This window comes from Tauraco erythrolophus, chromosome 3 (assembly GCF_009769465.1).
Source record: "Tauraco erythrolophus isolate bTauEry1 chromosome 3, bTauEry1.pri, whole genome shotgun sequence".
NCBI classification, from domain to species: Eukaryota; Metazoa; Chordata; class Aves; order Musophagiformes; family Musophagidae; genus Tauraco; species Tauraco erythrolophus.
The window spans coordinates 67,739,084-67,760,803 of NC_141467.1; the positions used below are offsets into that span (position 1 = coordinate 67,739,084).

At 40.6% G+C, this 21,720-nt stretch overlaps 1 protein-coding gene across 5 annotated transcripts in view; it reads left to right on the forward strand.

Moving 5' to 3' along the window:
• The first annotated feature begins 7,787 nt into the window (after positions 1 to 7,787).
• SULF1 (sulfatase 1) overlaps positions 7,788 to 21,720 on the forward strand; it is a 66,409-nt gene continuing 52,476 nt past the window's right edge. For 4 of the 5 annotated variants that reach the window (XM_086609371.1, XM_086609372.1, XM_086609373.1 and 1 more), the window contains exons 1-2: positions 7,806 to 7,977; positions 13,587 to 13,826. In XM_086609371.1, coding sequence (XP_086465497.1) covers positions 7,806 to 7,977; positions 13,587 to 13,826 — 412 coding nt within the window. Of the gene's footprint in view, positions 7,978 to 13,586; positions 13,827 to 21,720 lie in introns of all 5 variants that reach the window. The other variant, XM_086609369.1, reaches the window with a different exon arrangement.

Consider the following 21,720-nt stretch of genomic DNA (forward strand, 5'->3'; position numbering starts at 1 on the left):
ATTCCTGATGCTTCAGTCCTTACATAGACTCCTCTGGTCCCCAGTAGGTCCTACTGCTTCCCCTGTGTAGTCAGCAAGAAGAGTGGCCAGAGCAGTTGTGTGGTAGGGCTCAGTTTCCACCCAAGATCACCCACTCACATGATGGCACAACCTACCTGTGATAATGGAGGTGTGTACATTACCATCAGGAAATGGGCATGTTCTCTATCTTCTATATATGTAGATCCATAGATACACTGTGCTAAAGATGCCATATTCGTATTCAAGATAATAATGTCCATTTAGTTAGGAAAACGAACTGTTTTCCAAATCAAAAATCACTCTTTCAAAAGAAGTTGCGGATCTTTGAGGGGAAATAAACGTATCTAAGAAGGAATTTTTTTAAATTGGAAGAGTCGTCTGTGTAAAGGAGACGTGAAAAGTTATGCTCTTGCAAAGTTTCTAAAGCCAATGGACTTAAATAGGAACTTAAACGTGCAAACTGTGTTGCTGTTGTTAACTTCTGTGATATGATCTCCCAACTCGAGACTACTTACTGGATCACTGACTCCTCAGTGTGTTATTGTGCGGTATGTTTTCATAACGCCCCACACTGCTGAAGTGAGCAGGGATATAGCAAAGATATGTGGTTTTAAAATGGAGTTTTAAAATTACCTTAAATGCCTTCATACACAGAGGTTACTCTTTATGTTTGAAAAATACTTGGAGTCTTTTAGCAATTATACTACTTGGTAGCTGGAAAGCTGCTTTTTTAAAAGATAAAAAAAATATCTGATAATCTGATATCAGAAGCCTGTTTGGAGCCTAGTGCACACCTAATTATCTTTCTCAGTCTTAATTATTTAGCAAGTGCTAATAAACTGCACGTATCATGACACTCATGTTTAATAAGCATATAAATTTAATTGATTTTTTTTTCCTCTCTTTGAAGACTAACAGACACGGAATTAAATCACAAGGCAATGGCATTATAACTTCCAATATAACATCAGGTTTTAATAAGCCTCCTGTTTGCTGCACACATGTGCTTAAGACTGCCTGGAAACCAAATCAGTAGAGAAAAGGGATTACTTTAGATTACTTTGAAATGTGCATTGTTTGAAATGGCCTCTGGTGACCAGCTTTCATGAATGGCTGATTTTACTTGTGGGGCACATCATCTGGCTCAATTATACCAGGCTCTTTTGTATGACAAGTGCACTTCTTGGCTGTGTTGAAATATGAAATTCTAAAACAAAGTAAATCAGATTGTGAGAAATAAATTTAAGTAAATGTATATTATTAGAAGTTTGTAACTTAGCAGCAGACACTCTTCTTACTGAAAAGTATATGAGAATTTTCTTTTAAAACTTTCACAGATTTGAAGTTAATATAAAAATATTATTTTTAATTTTCTTTAATGCTTTGTTTAACTATATGAACAGCATTAAAATCAAAGGCATATTTTCCTTTTCTCAAACACAGACCATCTCTTCTACAGTTATGTATTTTTAAAATGTTATTGGAGTTTGTTGTTTTACTCTCACATATGAAGTGTTGGAAACTTTTACCTGCTAAGAATATCCCTTAACCTGCACAAAGTTATAAAAGTGGGTTAGCAAGTGTGCTTTATACTTTCAAGTCACTACAGGTTTTTTCCTTTCCTGTCTGTAACTGTTTGCAAAATTACAATGTAAAAACATAATATAAGGTTATGATTCTCCCTGCCTGCAATTACTTTAAATTATAGTTCCTTTAAATTAATTAGCCTGAGGCACCGATGATACATCATTATAATACACAGATTACATTTGGAAGGTGAGCAGATAACTGATTGATTAGTAAAGTGTGTTGGAAATCCAATAGATAATGATTAGATTAGACCCAGATAGGAACTACATTCTTTGTGTTCACTGTAAATCCTATACTTTACAACTAAGATTAGGGGATTAACCTTTAAGAAGAGATGGTAGGTCTTGCTTTCTCCTGACTTCTTCTGTACTGTAAATGCGTTTCCCATGGCTGCAGGCTTGATATTCCCACAGGAAACTGACCTGCAGATTTACGCGGTCGTGCCTGGTAGTCTGAGATTGCAATGTTTGCCTTTTAAATACAAGATAGAAGTGTAAGATGTGAGAAGAGCATTAACATTAATAAACTTAAAACAGTCATCTGTCAACAGCTTTTTCCACTTAAGTGCTTCACTGTATTAGTGAAATTGAGAGCTGTTGTTGTTGTAGGGTGTTACAACCCTCTGTCGCCAAGCCAATATGATTTAAGGAGAGATTTAAGACTTCTGAACTGCTAAATTGCTTTGGTGCAAATGAACATGTTGCCTCCCTGACCTTTTATTATGCAATTTCAATCTGCACAATCTTCATGTGATTAATAATCTCATGAAATGACTAATTTTGTCGAGTCTCTAACTGCACAGTGCTATGATTAGGCTATGTGAGATTTTGAGAGCTCCATCCACCCTTTGACATAAACATCAAAGATTCATAGAAGCTGTATATGTGTGACTGAGAAAACCCCTTTTGCTCCCTTTCACCTTGGAGTTTCTAGGTTTGCAGAACATTGGTGAGTACAGCAGCATTGCTAGGTGGACACATTTCACTTTAAAGCAAAGAACTGAAAATGGTAGGCATAAACCACTGAATCTGACATTTGTAGGGGCACTGGTGGGTGAAACCATCTCCAGTTAACATGACATCAATGACTGATTTCTGGCACTACAGGCAGACTGGCAGGTTTTTGAAATTACATTGCCCAGGCACCTACCAATGTGATCAACCTCCAAGGTCATACTGGAAATTACAAAGTGCTCTCAAGAGTAGAAACCCTACTCTGCTTTTTATGAATGATGGAAATTCTTCTTGACGTCCTTTGCTTTTCTGCTTTTCTTATGGAGAGTCTGATTTTAAGGAAACAGAGAACACTGGAGTCATTATCTTGTAAAAAACGTTCATCAAAGCTAAAACTGTCAAGTCAACAGGTCATAGGTAAAATACATACAAAGATAATACTCCTCTGCTTGGGGTGAGGAAGGAAAGCTCATTTTCTTGTGGTGATTGATATCCAAGGTTTTGTTTGTTTGAAAGGTTTTATCCATTTATTCATCAGAGAAACGTATAAGAAGAAATTATCCAAGATCATATTTTGCATAAAGATGAGGCAACTTATCACTTGCCATGACAAGGCCTTCTGCTTTTTTTCTGTACTTTTGATATATTTTTGTGCAAGTTCCTAGCACTTGTCAGCAAATCTCAAAAATCTCCTGAGGAGCAAAACATGTGCTTGTGGACTATATCTTAATTATGTCAATTTTTGAAGGCAGTGAAATCTAAGTACAAAAGAAATAATCGGTAGGATATTGGATAGTAAAGAGGAACAAAACACTCAACCACAAAATTGCTACCACGCTATGAGTTTCTTGATTTAGGATCCCTGTGATACCTTACATTCTCAATTCACTGGACGTATATATTGCTAATATCAGGGGAACAGAAGTCGGAATTCTGATTCTTAAGCTCCATAATCACAGTCCGCATTATTACTAGTATTAGTATTATTACTGCTGTTTCCCTTATTGGCCAGAGTTGATCCACTTTTGTTTCTAAGGAAAGGCCACTAGAACAGCACGCTTTAACCTATGACTTTGGATGATGTGCTGTCCTCACTGCTCTTGCTTAAAAGAAAACACCAACACTGTGGTGCAGAGAAGACTAAGTTGTGTGCCCTTTGTTATGACTTGATCATGAATTACTGATGTGGGGCATTGCATAGCCCATGATATTGGAGATGGACATATGTCCAGTATCCTTACTCATTATGCCAGCGTTTGATTTCAGATTTACAAACAAGAAATAAATCTGTTCATGTAAGCCGGATTCCCTATACAAGGATATGTGGAAGCCACATTTGTAGAATACTAAATATGAGGAAGTCAATACATTTTTAAAGCTTATAATGGAGTATACTCATGGATACTTAGTGCCCTGTTTCATAAACAAAGTGTATGATTCTGGACAGATTTTTATTGGCGAAACACAAAATGGCACTTTAAGTGAACATAGTAAAAACTGTGGACATGAAAACAAAGTAGATTTTCAAAGGAAAAATGCTCTTTTTTGAAAGCTGGCTGTCTTTTATTGTGTTCCAAATTAAGCACTTTCAGCCAATGCACTGAAAAATCTTAAACGCTTCTTGGCCAAAATGAATATTAAACCTATGAATCGTTTCAAAAGACACTCTTCTATCTTTTTCTTTTCTTCCTAGTAACTGAAAGATATTCTCTTAAGAGATCTAGAAATAAAATCCTCCTAGTTTTTATGGCACATCACATGAAGTGGCACTGTAACCCTTCTTTGCAGTGCCCTGCCAATGTAATTCAAGTTTCATGGGTAATTAATTCTCCATGCCAACGAGTCCTTGAACTGCTTGTTGTAATACTAGCAGCATAGAACCAACTAAAGATCCAAGTTTTCAAATTTTATCCCATGAAAGGTGAGTACAAACTATGAATTTGTGCTTCTCTGAAAAAAAAAAAAAAGAAAAGAACAACTGAAAGAAAAATTACATCCAGATGTAAATTACATCCAGAAAAAATAGTTTCTTTGGATTCTTCTGGTTTCATGTGTTTACTGACTACATTTCAGTTGTCATAGATATAGTCTATAGGAAAAATATAATTTAAATTTTCCAAATAGCATGTATAGAAGTTATGATCAGCACTTGTTTACTTGGCTAGAGAAAAGCATTTGAGAGTACTGTCTTGATTTCTGAACACTACAAAAAAAATTTAATTTTACTTCCTCATGTGAATTTGAAAAGGTCTCTTTTAGAATTTCTCCTATTTTCTTCTATTTCTCAAAACAAAATACAGTGTCCGTAGGAGCACTTGTAGACTACCAGCCAGTATTCAACACAAACATTGCAGCCTTGTCTTCCCTATCAAGCCTGTATTTTGACAGTTTTCTTTACTTCATTTCCTTCTAGACCTGGGAAACAGGCTGCAAGAAGACAAGTTGTCAAAGATCACCTTTTAATCAAGATTTTTCGTATTCAAAACTGAAATAGTTATGAGCAACAAGAGGTGGCATTACTGTGCTCTTGTGCAAGAACAATTCAATGAAACTTGGATCATTAATTTTATACATGTAATCAGTCCTGATATTTTCCCTTGTCCATCAAGGGGAAAAAATTAAAGTTGGAAAATAAACCCTTAATGCTCTTTTTCCTAGAAAAGACTTGCCTAAGGTGGCCCTAACTTGCTAAAGCAAAAGGATTTTTTAAAACTAACTAATATAGCCCAAAGAGAGTGAAATGAAGAATACTTGTTAATATTTCTTCAGATTAGTGTAAATTTTATTAACACTGAGGTGTAATTGTCAGGAACTTGCAGTTTCGTACTCTAGGGGATTATTCAAACACGTTGATGCCAATGTTTGCTCAGTGCAGTCAGGATGACTGCGCTTTCTGGGTCAACATTGTCTGAAAAAGTTTGCTGTACGGTACAACTGAGGTAAGAAACTAAACATTGAGTCTCACTTCACGTAGCCTTTCCTACTTTGTGAGGTGAGTCAAAGTTTTGCTATTTAAAGATCAGACATCTAGAGAAATTGTGTTTCTGCTCTTGCACCAAGAGCATGTGGTGTCTGGTGTCTGTCAGAAGGCTGACTTCTCCAGTAACTCTGGTCTTTGGGGCTTTTGTCAGCTTTTATGTGACTTAGAACAAATACATGGAAATTGAAGTATTCTTAAAAGTTGGTCCAGACTAATTACAGACTTCCAGTTTCCTTATCTGAATGTTGTGTAATCACTGAAATGGCGTTTAACATTAAATGCCAATCCCCTGCATTGGCTTTGCAGTGCTCTAATGTTAGTCGGAGGCTGGACTGTTTGTTGGTGCAGAGACAATGAAAGACAGGATTTCTCTGCAACAGACACTTGGATTTTCCTTTTAAAGACGTTCACACTCTTCTGGTGTAATTACAGCCTGCCAGAGTGAGGAGCATGAAACTGTTTAGCTTGCGAAGCTTAAAATAAAAGGTGTATGTGAAAACAAGAACACGATCCTTTTTCTAGCAGTCCAGCACCAAGTCTCATCCCTTCCCTCTCCTATGGCTTCTTCCCCTGAAACTTAGAGCACCTTCCTATTAGCGCATTTTTAGGTGAGTGATGGGGCCCTTTTTGTCTTCTGTGTTGCTCTCATTAAATGATTTCTGCTTATTAATCTGTTTGTAGTTAACGTTACATGTCTGAATATGAAGTCTCAGGTGTGGGGCCACAGATTCCCTTGTCAATTATGCTCCGGTCTAATTATATAATGTGCACCCCAACTCCCATGCAGGCTTCCCCTTGGGCAGACCTCTTGAATGTTCCTGGGCTTGGGTGGTGGTGTGGGTTTTTTTTTATTGACTGATGTCGCCGTGCATTATCCATAGTCCCAAAATAAAAACAGAAGGAACATATGTGGCAGGTCAATACCCTGGAGGAAGCAGGCATGGCTCCGTGGATTCTTTCCCACCCTCTTCCTTTTTGCCCCCAGATATCCCCTCCCTTCCCTTGTGTAAGAGGATGGTTTTGCAGAGCTTCTGTCAGTAACGCCAAAAATGTTAACGTGTCTGTGGCTACCCATTCCTCCCTGGGCCAATCAGTCATTTTGAGTCGCAGGTTTAAATCTGCTGCAGCAAAGCCAAGCCTCTGTGCTTGCATCAGGTCTTACAAAAACAAGGCTGTTTGACTGACAGGCACGGAGAGGGGGTTTTGATAACGTATGGAGCCGAGTCTGGAAGCGGAATATCGAGGACAAGGCTGTGCTAAAGGTACTGTGCATTATGGATGAGGCACTCAGGTCTGTCGTTGATTGATTGAGGGACAGTGTACGCTCTTTCACAGTGCTGGGTAAGATCATCTGGACTGTCACTTAATATGAGCTTTCTTGTCGGTGGGAAGATGACTTTTCACGTAGTGATCCAATGCAGATTGCAAATGACAGCCATGCTCTCCCCTCTGCTTTGTAAGGGTTCAGTCGCTCGTGCAGGTGAGTTAACCGAAAATAGCTTTGTCGCTTGCCAGGTGCCATATGCTGGAATTAACTCTTATTGTCAGAATCTCGGGCTGGCTGTAACTGTTGGAAAAGCACCTGTGTTTGATGACGTGATATATATGTCCTTTATCTCTAGCAGCCAAGGTGCCATCTAACTGCTGCATAGGTATGGTATTAAATTAGGTAGGGGAGCTGGGGAGAATGCAATTTTTTTCTACTCTTTTCTTTCAGGACAGAGAAAGAAGCTGTAATGAACAGTTCTGGAGACTTTGAAGCACAGCCACAGTGCTGAGGTCTTTGACTGACAAGCCTTCTGCTTTCTCCTTTTTACAGGGCTCCTCCTACAGATGTTCTGAACACGTCTGCATCCCAGCAATTTTTTACTGCGCCCAGGTACTGAATGTAAGGAACAAGCTGCATAAAAAGAAGCGCGGGGTGTAGGAGAAGGAGCACTGTGAGGACAGTACCAGAAGTCATGCCTATACAAAATGCAGGCAATGGCATGAGTTCAAGCAAAAATTATGTGAGAAAGCATAGTTGTGGAATGACCGAGTTTATTCTTAGAAAATGACAGAATAAAGCTCTTATTCAACAATATGGCTTATAATCATGTTAAATAGTATGTGTCAGGCTTGACTTCCCTAAGTGTCATCCTTTCACTGTGTGACTGGGAGTTTATTTATTACTTGAAAATTTCTTTTCCTCCCTACAGGTCTTGAAAACTAGAACTCAGGCACTTCTGGATCAGCTTTTTCATAAAAATACTGGAACTACTATGAAGTCTTCTTGGTTTGCACTCATCTTGGCAGTGCTCAGTACTGAGTTGCTAACAAGTCACTGTTCCACCATCAAGTCCCCAAGATTCAGAGGACGTGTGCAGCAGGAGCGAAAAAACATCAGACCAAATATCATCCTTGTACTCACAGATGATCAAGATGTGGAGCTAGGTGAGAAATAATTGCTATTTGCTGCTTCATTTCATCACGTGTCTTTCAGTAATATCTGCCAATTAGGAAGTACTTTAAATTCAGAGAAGGTACTGGTCCTGGAACAATATCAGAATCTGGGACAAGTTTGGAAAATGAGTTAACAAACGTTATTTAATAGCATTCATCACGTTTAATTACAGACTTTAGGAAATATATGCTTATCAAAATCCTCCATGGAAGGCTTTAATCACCACCATAAAAGGATTTAATAATACATGCAAAGACATACAGGTAAAAAACTTGCATCAAAAGCCCTTTTTCACTTTGTGACTTTCTGTAGCATTTAAAAATTTAAGCCTTATGAGGTTAACCTTTCCCTCAGTGCTGTATAGATGAGCATCTATATTCTCCACATATTTGTCACATGCATGTGTGTCATCTGACATGTTTATGCACACAGACAAACCGATCCGGTTTCAAGACAGAAGCTTAACATTTCTATGAATGATTAAAGTATTTAAAATCCATCTACTTTAAAACTATACTATATGTATAAAAATGGGATAGTTTTGCTTTCAGAAGTATACTAAATATCTAAGCACAACGTGGACATACCAGCCGGCAGTGATTTTCACATATTTTTCTTAGGGTGGAAAAAGTTAAAACACTTGGATGATGTTCCAGGAGGCCTTTGAATGTTTTCCATTAAGTAAGTCAGAAAGATATTAATGGTAGTTATGTATATAACTGATTTTTTGATTCACTGCCCAAATTGAAAACTCAAGGAGAGAAAGAGGATCATTTTAGGTTGCCCCCAAGCAAATATTTTAATTTTGAAGGTGGGAGGTAAGATCAAAAAGGTGAAAAAAATGGCAAATCAATTTGAAATGAAAACTTGCATTCTTAGTATTTTTTATGAAAGACGTTTTTAATAAAAGTATAGTGAATTTCTAAACAAAATACCATATGACAATGAAAAATCAAAATGCTTCATTCCAGAAAACTTATAATGAAATAGTTCATTTGTTCTAAAATCACATACTTTCAGCCAGAAAGTTGCAGACAAAAAGTGGTCTGGATCTAAAAGCAATTCTTTAGTTGCTAGCATTTTTGTATTTGTCATGATGCAATAATAATTTAGACAGTCCTTCAGGGCTGTAAGAACGTAATTAAGAAACTATATTTCGTGACTGAGAGTTAGTGCTTTTATGCAGCAGAGCGCCAAGACCGGGGCTTTAGATAGGAGCACATCTTACCTTTTTTGTTTCTCACTTTTTCAAATGTCTGCTCTGTTTAGCTGTGCTGCATAGTGAATGGCCTGTCTCTGGCTCTATTTTTGGCCTAAAATACAGCTATTACAATAGCATTGCATTTCTTCTTGATAGAGTCATTCCGAAAATTTCATTAAAAGTGTCAAGTCATGTCACCCATCTTGTAGTCTGAAAGAGCCCACTTTCTCCAAGGCACTGGGGAAGGCAGGTCAGCAGACACGTCTCTGAAAAACGTTACCGACTTCTTGTCTTCAGTCTTGCTAGAGGGTTTGCAAGTGGTGAAAGAGGAGGAAGGATGTGGCAAGCCACTTTGTCCATGCTGTGAAGCTCCTCTCTTTGAAAGCTGCTCTGGATGTTCGCAGGGTGTTCTGGCTCTTATTAGCAAGCAGTTGAGCAGTAGCCTGGATATGTATGAATTCCCACTTCCCACTACATTGAATGCAGACACAGGCTTCCCCTTTTCATAGATCATTTCATAGGAAGCAGGATTCAGCCTCGAGACTTACTTATTTGCTGATAAATCATTCAGCTTATTTGAAAAGGAAAAGGAAAGCCGTACTGTTTTCCATGTGTGAATTATGTCCTCGCCCTTCGATGATTCCAGAGAAAAATCTTAAGTTTCCCAAAGGTCAGTGGGAACTAACGCTTTCTGCTGCAAACAGAATAAAGCTTTGGCATTGCTATCCAAAAATTGCAAGACTGAAAAGTCTCTCAATATGGATTATTTGCTATTGTATTCCCAGTACGAACATTTCTAAAAGCTGTTCTAAATGAATGCTTGAACATAAAAGCATATAAGGTACTTTATAGACTTCAATCAGGAAGGATTTGTCTCCAGAGCATGTATAAGCATTGAACCAAAATATTCAGCTACCTGAGTGCAAATGATATACAGAGGAGTTATCCAAAGTAAAATTTTCAAGAAGCAAGGAGCTTGCATTTAGTTAGTGCTTAAGGCATAGGAGTATGCTCATCTTCCTATCGATCTGCACCATCCACTGAGAGTTGCATTCTGAATTCAAAGAAGTTCAACCAATCTGCTATCTCATACAACTTATCAGATAAACCCCACAAATTGCTCCACAACTGCAGTCAATTCCTACCTATGCTGGGAGGAATGCGGCACAGAGGAAGCATCTTACTGATCAGCCTGGCCCACAGCTCTTGAAGAAACTCTGTAAACGCTTGGGCCTAGAAGCTGGGAAATGACTAGTTAAATTGTGCTTCTATGCACTTTCTTTCCCCCACTGAGATCCTGAAGGTAGAGAAATAACTGCCCAACACTGAGGTGAATGGGGATCTTGCTCAAGGCAAAGCACCAGCTCCCAGAACCCAGAACTGCCCAGAACTACTGCCCCCTTGGAGACAACATACTGCTGCTTTTCAGAGCAGTGGCCCCAGCTTCCACTGGGGTCAGGTCTGTGCTCTCTTCAGGCTGGAGTATAGGTATTTCAGACTTTTTCCTCACTCTTTAGTCTCTGTCCCTGTCCTCCAAATTCTCTATCACTTTCGCACATCAGTACCTCAAATCATGACCCCTGCACTCACTCTTATAATCCTCACTCTAAATACTTCCATAATGTCAGAAAGGAGTCAAAACCAATGAATATGTTGGTAGTTCCAGTGTTTCTAACCCAGAGGCCTTTGCGATGTCAGAGAAGTGGAAAAAAGTTAAAAGTAAATAAATAAATAGAGGAGAAAATCCCTCTGGAAGGGATGCCATCCACCCAATGAAACCCATGTAAACCATCCACTGAGTACAGCACTGGGTGAAGAGATCACAGCATCATCTGGATATATTACATGGGGCTCAATTTGCCTGGTTTGCTTTCCATATTCCCTAGAATTAAAGGACTAAAAAACGTAAGCTGAAAAAACAGAGACGTGTTGAGATCTGAGAAAGTCCATCACCTTCCTGGAGCCTTTCGTACAACCCATATAAAGATGAGGTGATTCTAGCCATCCCTTTGTAGAGATGCCCACCTGTGATACACCTGAATGACAATCCACAACAACTTTAAGACTTGTTATGAAACCCTGGTTACCAAACATATTTCTTGATATATGAGAATAGACTGAGAGGTGACACTGAATATCTTGCCTGGCAAAACTTGGTAACTTTTGTGTCCAAAGTGGCCATTCCCAGTTGTTTGGTTCCCCTCAGGTGCTCCCCAGTTGGTCATGTAGAGCACGAATGTCCTGCTGTTAGACTGCACCTGAGTACGTTGCCCTGAAGACTGTGGGCCAGATGGTAAAGAGCACAAGCTGTGAGGAGAGCTACAGACAGCAAAGGATTATAACTTCTATCAGCAAGTTTTATCTCCTACTTATGTTTTGTTTTCCAAATGAGGAAGTCTCACCTGCTTTGAAGTGCCTTTTCCAGAATTTCCAGAGGGGCTAAATCTATTATCAGTGTCAGTAAGTGCATACCTGGAGGAAAAACTTGCTCATAAACAGCAGGTTTGCAAGAGCAGAGGGCTGACCAAGCAGAGGAATGAGGAAGCACTCTAACAGCTGCTCATTTATAATGCATAGAGGCATGAAAGTGCACATCGACTCCGCTGCTGTTACTGTGCATTAGTGTACCTGAACAGTGCACTTTCCATCCGAGGACCTGCAAACACTTTACAGCTCAGCTCTCAGTAATAAACTGTGGCATTTCAAAAAAGGGAGAGCTGTGACAGAAACAAAATAAACCAAAATAGCTGAAAAGAAAAAGCCAGTCTGGGGTCCAAGGTAAAGACATGCCAAGTGAGGATGAAGGTAAAGACATGCCGAGTGAGGATGATCTCTCATTTGACTTTTACTCAACAACTCAGTGAAATGCTCTCACTCGTACAAATGGAGACTTTTTGTGATCAGGGACCTCTCAGTTAGTCTCCTACTTCTCTCTATCTCTAAACACATAGGTTTTGTCTGTATTGAGTTCAGGAGAGCATGAATGCAGATGCTCTGCATTTAGAAAAGGAGGTCTGTGAAAGACGAAAGAGTCCAAAATTACGGTGACTTATATGCAGAATATTAAATGTATTCTTAAAGACATGGATATTGGCACTGCACTAGGAAATGGTGAAGAGCTGCCTGCCTCTTCCTTTGTTTAACCAAATAATGTTGATGCAAAAGATTTCATATTCAGCACTGACACAGCCCAAAAGCAAAACATAGCATGTTTAACTAGTAAGATAATTTGAAAGGTTTTACTGCTTACACCTAAAGTTGAGCCTCTTTAACAGTTTTGTAGTTTTACAGCTATGTCTTCCATTGTTTTAAAACTTTTTTTTTTTTAAATTTGATTTTCAAGTGACCCAGACAAAACCACCAAGAAAAACCTTGTCATATCAGTGGAATCAATGAATTCAAATCTAAAACTGTGACTGTCAACTGTGCAAAATTAATTGTAAAGCCAAAGAAAAAAAAACCAAAGTAGAATTCCAGAAGCCTCTTTTTACCACCAAAATTGTGCAAGTGTTACAATTCACAGACTTCTTTCCTGGACACATACTGACATATCCACAGTTCACCCTCACGCTTCGGTCTCTGCTCTGTTGGGTAACAGAAAGAGCACAGTTTGACAGCTGTCAGCAAATACTGACAGACTCTATCAGGAGCTGCTCAGTCTTTCTGCAATCAGAAACCTGCAAACCCTGCTTGTTTTGAAGGACGCAAAGTGTTTTGAAGGATGCAAAGAAGGTCTTTATTCTTTAAACTGGATCAATTAAGTTTCTTGAGAAAAGTGCTGAATTTTGCAAATATTTTTTACATACAGATTCATCCCCAAAAGCTCATTTTGAGCACAGTGCTTTAGGATCAGAGCCAGACATGCTAATCCTGTGTCCAGAGAAACTTTCATCTAGAAAAGTATTTACCAAATTCTCTCTCTCCCTTCCCCCATGTCTCCCTCCCTCCCTCCCTTCCTTCCTCTCTCTCTCTTCCTCTCAGTCTGATTATCTGATAAAACAGAAAGAATTGTAACAGATTCATTGGTAATCTGCACTCTACATATTTTACTGGCACATTGACTAATGCTGTAGACTGTGTAACATACTGCTTTTCTACAGCCACATTTGAAGAACTATTGACCTATCCTTTGATACAGCTCTATAGCTTTAACATATTTCTAGGTTACTCTGTTGTTTTGAAATCACTCAGTCTTTCTGGAATCTTGAAAAATATTTTTCGTGATGCAGTAAATATTAAATCTTTCCTCCTAAAAATCTTTCCTAAGCTACAGAGTAGTACAGACTGATGTCCAAAGGCAAGCTAATCACTGATACTTTGCTTTTAGTGGCATAATAGCAGCCAACATATTCTAACTATTTTTTGCAGCACAATGATGATCAATACTTCTTATTGCAGGGTCCTTGCAAGTGATGAATAAGACCAGACGGATTATGGAGAATGGAGGCGCTTCTTTTATCAATGCATTTGTAACCACCCCGATGTGCTGTCCATCGCGTTCTTCCATGCTGACTGGGAAGTATGTGCACAACCACAACATATACACCAACAACGAAAACTGCTCTTCTCCTTCATGGCAGGCTACTCACGAGCCACGTACCTTCGCTGTGTATCTCAATAACACCGGGTATAGAACAGGTAAGAGACACATCAAGAGTGGTGCTTTGTTTAAAGTAAAGATGACAGATATTCAGCAATGGGTCTTGAATCACTGCCTAAAATGAAGCAACTATGGTCCCAAACTGGGTTTACAGAGCAGAGGTTTAGTGTTATGGAGAGGGAGAGTAGTACTGCCTGTTGGTCCAGATCTGCAGCTAATGGCCGTGTAAAGAAACTCACTTGTAATGGAACAGCATATTTTCACATTTGAGTGTCCCAGGTGGGAAATAAGCTGTTGGGCAGTTACACCTAGTGCGAAATAGATGCATTTTAGTGGCACTGTGGGTCTGAACTGGCAGTTCCAGCCATGATTATGGTCAGTATTATGGCCTGCTTGTGGACAGCTGCTAACAGTTATGGGAGAAGATGTCAGGGCCAGGCTGGGGACTGGTGCCAAAGACCTCACAGGAGCAAAGTGCCTGTCATGGGAGTGAAGCAAGGTGAATGGTATAATTTAAACTTTGCCATGGGGCAATATTTCATTTGCATTTTCCGAAAAGGAATAGAAACATGCCTTTAAGAAGGATTGTTCTGCTGTGCGCCAGTAAGATTCAATAGTTCTCTTGTAAATTCCTGGTGGTTTTCTGTAGTCAGGAGATCCCTTTCCTGTCTACAAAGAACTCTTCTTATTCCTCTCCTCTGCGCTTCAGCTTGATGTGAAACCTGATTCATTTCTGCATCATCTATCCCCTAAGATTCAATCTGTAGACACGTTAGGCTCCAGACTGACTTCCCCTTCGCAAGGTACAGGAGTTGTGTGAGGTCATCAGGGTGCAATTTGTCCAGAAGTGTCGTTCGACTACAAAGAGTCCCCTTTACAGGACCAAGGAGGCACAGATCTCGGTGCCAACTGCGTTCCCTACAATGTAAATGGCAGCAAAGAAATTTGTCTCTATCAGCTGCTTAGGCGCAAGAACGGATCGCTTTCAAAACATGTAGCAGGAGAATGTCTCCATGCTGTCTGCTTGTCCTAATTCTCTTAATGCTACTATATCCAGTACTTCAAATTTATCTGCCTGTTTGCCATCTTTTCTTCACCACACAGACAGCTCGCTCTTTTTTCTTCTGTCTCTCTGCATCTGTAGTTCTGGAGAGCTTCTGCATCCTGTGTAAAAAGTAAAAACAGACAAATATTTAACTTTCTTGGACCTGGTGTTGGCTCCACACGTGCGCTGAACAGTACTTCAGTCTCTATTTAGCTGGTTTCAGTGAAGGTGCTGTCTGAGTACAACACTGCTAAACCTGAGTAAGGGTCAGTCTCAAGGCTTTGGAGGAGAAAAAGACAGGAGAGAGAATTGACAATTACTGCTAGAAAAGGTGCTTAATTCACCCTAAAATATAAGCTTTGTCTCATGGCTGATGTCTCCGGAATCCTTTCTGTTTGATTTATGGCTGCTTCACGTGGACCTGGCTTTCGTGTTCTTACAAAATTTAGTATCTTACTGCTTTGTAATCTAGTGCTTCCACAACTAAATGTCTCATGCGTACACTGGATAGCTCTGTCACTAGCCTTCTCTGCCCTTCTGGGGATAAACACTCAGCTTTGGGTATATCTTCTGCACTACCTTGTATTATGAAGGCATGTGGAGATGTCTACTAAATGCAGACTTGGTCCTATTAAATGGAAAGGAAAAAGGGGTCAAAAGAAAAGAAAAAGGAAAAAAATCCATTTCCGAAGGCATGCAGAGGGAACATCAGTCCTAAAACTGTCCAGGTTGGTGAGTTTTAACAAGGGGCAGGAAGGAGAAAAAGGAAATGGAAACAGATGAAAAGACTTGCATGAAACTCTGATTCTGACCAAGGTACATTGTTCGACCCTATAATAATATGGCCCCAAAGAGTTTATCCATTTGCTCCTTGTAAGATGAGCCTACCTTCTAATTACCCACAATTATTTTTTGAAGTGGCATCTTAATTAACAGCAGATTTTATAATACATTTTTCAAGGACAGTGTTGCCTCATTAAAAGGTCATCAAAAGTCCTCTAACCAACTAATAAGCTACATTTCATAGCTAGAAAGTTTAGTAAAATTGTAATGACTCAAGAATACCCAGGAGTCAAGAATAATTGCGAGTGAAAAAGAGGGAACTGGGGAGAGAGAGAGTGGCTACATGCCACATAGGCTAGTCTTGCCTCTGTGCTGATATTGCAGACTCTATGGATATTTATCCTGTGCATTTCTGTGTGTTCTGAGAGGAAATCAGTATCCTCCTCAATGGGAAACTGAGGCAGAGAAACTGCAGTGAATGACCCAAGACCATGCACAGTTTGGTGACAGTCCTGGTAAGGCACTAGTCCAGAGAGATCCAGATGAGACAATGGCAATATCTCCAAGCTGGTTCTCTACTTGAAATGATGAGGATTTAGCTCTCACTTTTTGCATAAGATCAAATTATTATATGAGTCAGTGGAAATAAAGGGGTTGAGGAGTGTTTATATAATGTCCTCACTTCTCTTCACTCCAGATAGTTTCCAAGATCTATAAAGCACCTGCTGTCTAAACCCGCCATAGCCTTAACTAAACCCTCTGTACTGCAACTGATCACATGTGGGCAAAGTGCTTATGAGGGGAGTCCTGCTGAAGCCACAAGGACTTCACACAAGCACAGTGGGCCATTTAAAGAGAGGTCTGAAATGTGCTCTAATAAACTGCAGTCATAATTAGACCCCACTGGGAAAACCTGGCAAAGAATAGAACGTTTTTTTTCTTTCTTTTTCTATTTTACTCTTCCACTGCTGTTCTACTCTGATGTGACCTAATGGAGATGTTGCATTTCACAGAAACATCCCTATTTGAAGATTATATGTCAGTGCTAAATCATAGGCAGGAACTGTGCTGGATGGTATCAGGGAAGACAATACTCAGAAACAACGCTGCCAAACCAAAATCACTTTTGCTTCTAATTATCATTTTTTAAAATCCCAAAATAATTGAGGATGTTTCAATGTTTACAGTTTCCCTTACTCACAAGCTGTAAGCAAATGCAGCAACGAGTCAACTGCACAGCTTTCTGATTGCTGAAAATCCATAAAATTGGTAATACTAAACTAGAATTTGTAGGAAATAGCAGTGGAGACGCAGTAAATAGGTAGAAAGATAAACCAAAGCAACTGTAGAGAGCTTCAGAGAGATGAGACATTTGTTTTAATTACATAGGCTCTAGATGCTCATACTGGAGAGGAAACAGGGTCACTCTGTAATCACTCTCAAATTTTGTGGAAATTGTGAGAAAAGCTTGAGAAGTTTTCTTTCATCTCATAGTTTTTAATGTCAGTAGACATCCCTTCAGCTATTTAGATTCAGCAATTTTATCCGTAAGATTAGTAGAGGCAGGAGTTAGAGATTTTGCTTTGTGCTTTCCAAAGTTCTGGCTGGTTATTTGCTGTTCTTCCAGTCCTCCCTGCAGTACTGTTGAAGTCTCTTACTTTCTTTACCTTCTACACTTCTGTCCCAGCCCTACGGCATGTAGTCTTGCCTCTCGGATGTGCCCTTCGGTGTTCTCAGTCCACGCTGCCATTCACCTACACAAGCACAAAGGAAAACTCCAGGAGCGCTCTACCTCAACCTTGGCTTCCTCCAGTAGGAAAGGAGGATTGTGCTGCATCTGGATAACTGAACGGTAGCCAAGCGTTATCTTAATATTTAAGAAGTCAGAGCCATGACAGCAGCACAGCCAATGTCCGGGAGACATAAATATAGCAATCATTTTATTGTTAAATAGTGTGTCACACTTTGTATACTGCCAGATTTTACATTTTAACCAGCTGAAGTTTCATCCCTTTGCTAATATGAAGAGAAATGTAAGCTTAAGATTCTCACCCTGACTTAACATGTGTATGCATTCAGAGCCCTTTCTGCTTAGTGTTACTTTGTAAAATTACTGCCTTCTAATCCTCGCTCTTCTTAGCACTTCACAGCCAGCATCAGTGTGCAGGAGAGAACAGGAGTCTGCCCTGGCTCAGCAACTGCTGACAGCCTCACTGCAACACACCAAACTCAGGACCAGGCTCTCCCTTTATGGAATACCACCTATAAGAACAGAGATCACCAACTTAGGCATTTATTTACTTACATTTTTTAGGATTTTCTTTGGGAAGATGTATTTCCCAATATTTTATTTCTCAGAAGTATGCTGCAGATGTATCAGCCAATCAGACTAACTTTCAGGACTCATGCATGGAAGTGACCTGATGACATTCTCAGCCTTTTGCAGGATGAAAATGGTAACATAGCAAAGTTAAAAGACTCGTATGTTAATTTCTGAATGTTTGCATTTGTAAAACTCGAAACTCAAGAAGCGAATGGACATCACAATGTCACTATCCGGCATGTTTTGACAGTAGTCACAGAATTCTGTGTAGTGATGAACAGAAATGGTCACTTGCTTGACATCTAGTTAATATGTTCAACGGTACATGTCAGCTTCTGATGCATGTCAGCTGACATCTATCACTTACGGGTACATTTCTTAGCGTAGTGACCAAAGAACTAATAAAATGCCGAGATGGCAGGAGACTGAAAGCTAAGGAGTATCTGAACTGTATACCATTCACTTCTGACGCACAGAGACAAGTTAATCTTTCTTAAAGGGAGCAAAAGCTATGCCTCCTGAAGGTGTGGGCAGACAATACGTTTCCTCTGGAGGTGAAGCCAGTGAGTTTCCTGTTCACAGCCTTACAGCACAATTCACTGCCAGCACACGCTATTTTTAATCCGCATCGTTTCAGTGACCTAATTTGTATCCTGCCTCATGCACCCTTTCAAAACAGAGAGGGTGGCAGAATATAATACAGGGGTGGGAATGAGTGTGCAGAAAATGAGTCCTGGTTTTCAGAATATTTCTAAAGTGAAAATAAAGAAAAAAGAGAGAGAGAGAACTCCAAGCTTTCAGGCTCTTTCTTAACTTATATAAAAGAGGCTGAGGAGCATCAAATATAATTTAACTTTTAAATATTTTAAATAATTAAAAATATGCCTCACTTTTCAGAATAAAATTGCACTTTAAGTCAAACTAAGAAGTGTATAAATAAAAGTGAAATATGCTGAATATATTCAAATAGACCACAAAAAGTGAAATGTAGAAGAAAGGAATGGCCTAACAGCATAATGTGCAGGGTTTTCTAGTTCTATGGTATTATGTGAAGTGAAACTTTTTTTGGTTTCTGTCCAGGGCCTCATCAAAAACCACAGCATGTCTAAGCACTTATGCTTAAAAACAAAATTCTGTGCTATTAAATATTGCGCAGAAAACCGTACATTAAAAGATTTTTAGCAAGTTGAAGCATTCAAGTGCTTCATTTAGGAAAATCTGGGTAAAACTTTGTGCAACTATTTCATCTTTCTCATTCGTGTGGCCAAATGACAGTCCTTAACTACAAAATAACATGCCACTTTTTGGAGGGTGAAATTTCCTAGGTTTAAAAAGATAGACCAGTTCTATCAAGAGGCATGATGCCAGCATCTGCATCAGCAAGGACTTGGGGGTCTCAGACCCCCTCTGCAAAACTCTACCGCTTTCTTACCGAATTACAAAGCAGAGTGGGTTTTTATCACATATATGGGGACTGGGCAGGACAACAATAGGTTACCAGATATCTGCTGAAAGGAAGGTACTGGTGAAACTCAGGCATCCTTTCAGGCACTGTTGTGTCCTCTCCACCATCCAGAAGCACTTCTGGCTCCCTTCCTCCTACCCTGCTAGACAGAGCAGTCTCCACCCTTAAGTTTTCTCATCCCAGTTGTCTGACCCTGCAAGAACTCACCTCGGCCTCTGCTCTGAGCCTTGTCCCTCTGCTTGTCTGTCCTCAAGTCGTTCCCACCCTCCCTCCCCTCCTGGGTCCAGTCAGTCCTTGACAGATGCGTCCTGTTCCCACCGCTTACCGTTAGCAATCTCCCTTCCCAGCCTGAGCAGCAAATCTGCATTCTTCCCTCCTTCCCCTTGCCTTGTCAGTCAGCTTCTTTCTCCTTTCTGCACTCACTATCCAGTTTCTTGGTTGACACTGCCAAGTCCTGGGCCCCCAAACTCCCACTGCTTGCCCCTGACCCCCACCCTCAGCTCCTGTGCTGGATCTCCTGCCATTCCCCAAACTGCATGTCCTTATCTAGTCACCTCTTGCCCTCTGCATTTCAATCAACTTTCTCCCACCTACTGACACCACTCACAGGTAGACAGGTCTTCCCAGGGAAGACCCAGGGAACTACAGGCCACTCAGTCTCACCTCTGTGCCCGGCAAGATCATGGAGCAGATCCTCCTGGCGACTATGTTAAGGCACATAGAAAATAAGGAGGTGATTGGTGACAGCCAACATGGCTTCACTAAGGGCAAATCCTGCCTGACTAATTTGGTGGCCTTCTATGAAGAGGTTGCAGCATTGATGGATAGGGGAAGAGCAACAGACATCGTCTACCTGGACTTGTCCAAAGCATTTGATACTGTCCCACACAACATCCTTATCTCTAAACTGGAAAGACATGGATTTGATGGATGGACCACTCGGTGGATAAGGAATCGGCTTGACGGTCGCACTCAAAAAGTTGTGGTCAACGGTTCAATGTCCAAGTGGAGGTCAGTAACAAGCGGTGTTCCTCAGGGGTCAGTACTGGGGGCCTGTGCTATTTAACATCTTTGTTGGTGACATGGACAGTGGGATCGAGTGCACCCTCAGCAAGTTTGCAGATGACACCAAGCTGTGTGGTGTTGTGGACACGCTGGAGGGAGGGGATGCCATCCAGAGGGACCTTGACAGGCTGGAGAGGTGGGCCTGTGAGAACCTCATGAAGTTCAACAACGTCAAGTGCAAGGTCCTGCACGTGGGTTGGGGCAATCCCAAGCACAAGTACAGGCTTGGAGGAGAATGGATTGAGAGCAGCCCTGAGGAAAAGGACTTGGGAGTGCTGGTGGATGAGAAGCTCAACATGAGCCGGCAATGTGCACTGGCAGCCCAGAAAGCCAACCATGTCCTGGGCTGCATCCAAAGGAGCATGGCCAGCAGGTCGAGGGAGGTGATTCTGCCCCTCTGCTCTGCTCTTGTGCGACCCCACCTGGAATACTGCATTCAGTTCTGGGGTCCACAACACAAGAAGGACATGGAGCTGCTGGAGCAGGTCCAGAGGAGGGCCATGAAGATGATCTGAGGGCTGGAGCACCTCTCCTATGAAGACAGGCTGAGAGAGTTGGGGCTGTTCAGCCTGGAGAAGAGAAGGCTCCGGGGTGATCTTATAGCAGCCTTCCAGTACTTAAAGGGGGCCTACAGGAAAGCTGGAGAGGGACTTTTTACAAGGGCATGTAGTGATAGGACAAGGGGCAATGGATTTAAACTGAAAGAGGGGAGATTTCGATTAGATATAAGGAAGAAATTTTTCACATTGAGAGTGGTGAGGCAGTGGCACAGGTTGCCCAGAGAAGTTGTAGATGCCCCATCCCTGGAAGTGTTCAAGGCCAGGTTGGATGAGGCTTTGGGCAACCTGGTGTAGTGGAGGGTGTCCCTGCCCATGGCAGGGGGGTTGAAACTAGATGATCTTTGAGGTCCCTTCTAACCCTAATCATTCTATGATTCCATGATTCTATGATTCTATGAATAAAGTCCCGAGATGCCCAGATCTCCAGCACACGCAAACTGCAGGGTTTTTTTCAAAACTGAGCAAACTTTGGACAGATTTTCACCAAGATGATAAAAGATGCCTCCTTGACAGAGACTCCATCATGTCTTTGACTGGGTTTGTGCTCTCAGTGCAGAGCATGGAAGTACTATCGAATGAAAGCTCCCATAATTTTTTTCAGATGTTAAACGTAATTCCTTTTCCATTACCGCGGTTCTCAAAGATGGCTACTGTTCGGGCTACAAAGTTTCAAAAAAACAGCCTGAGGCAG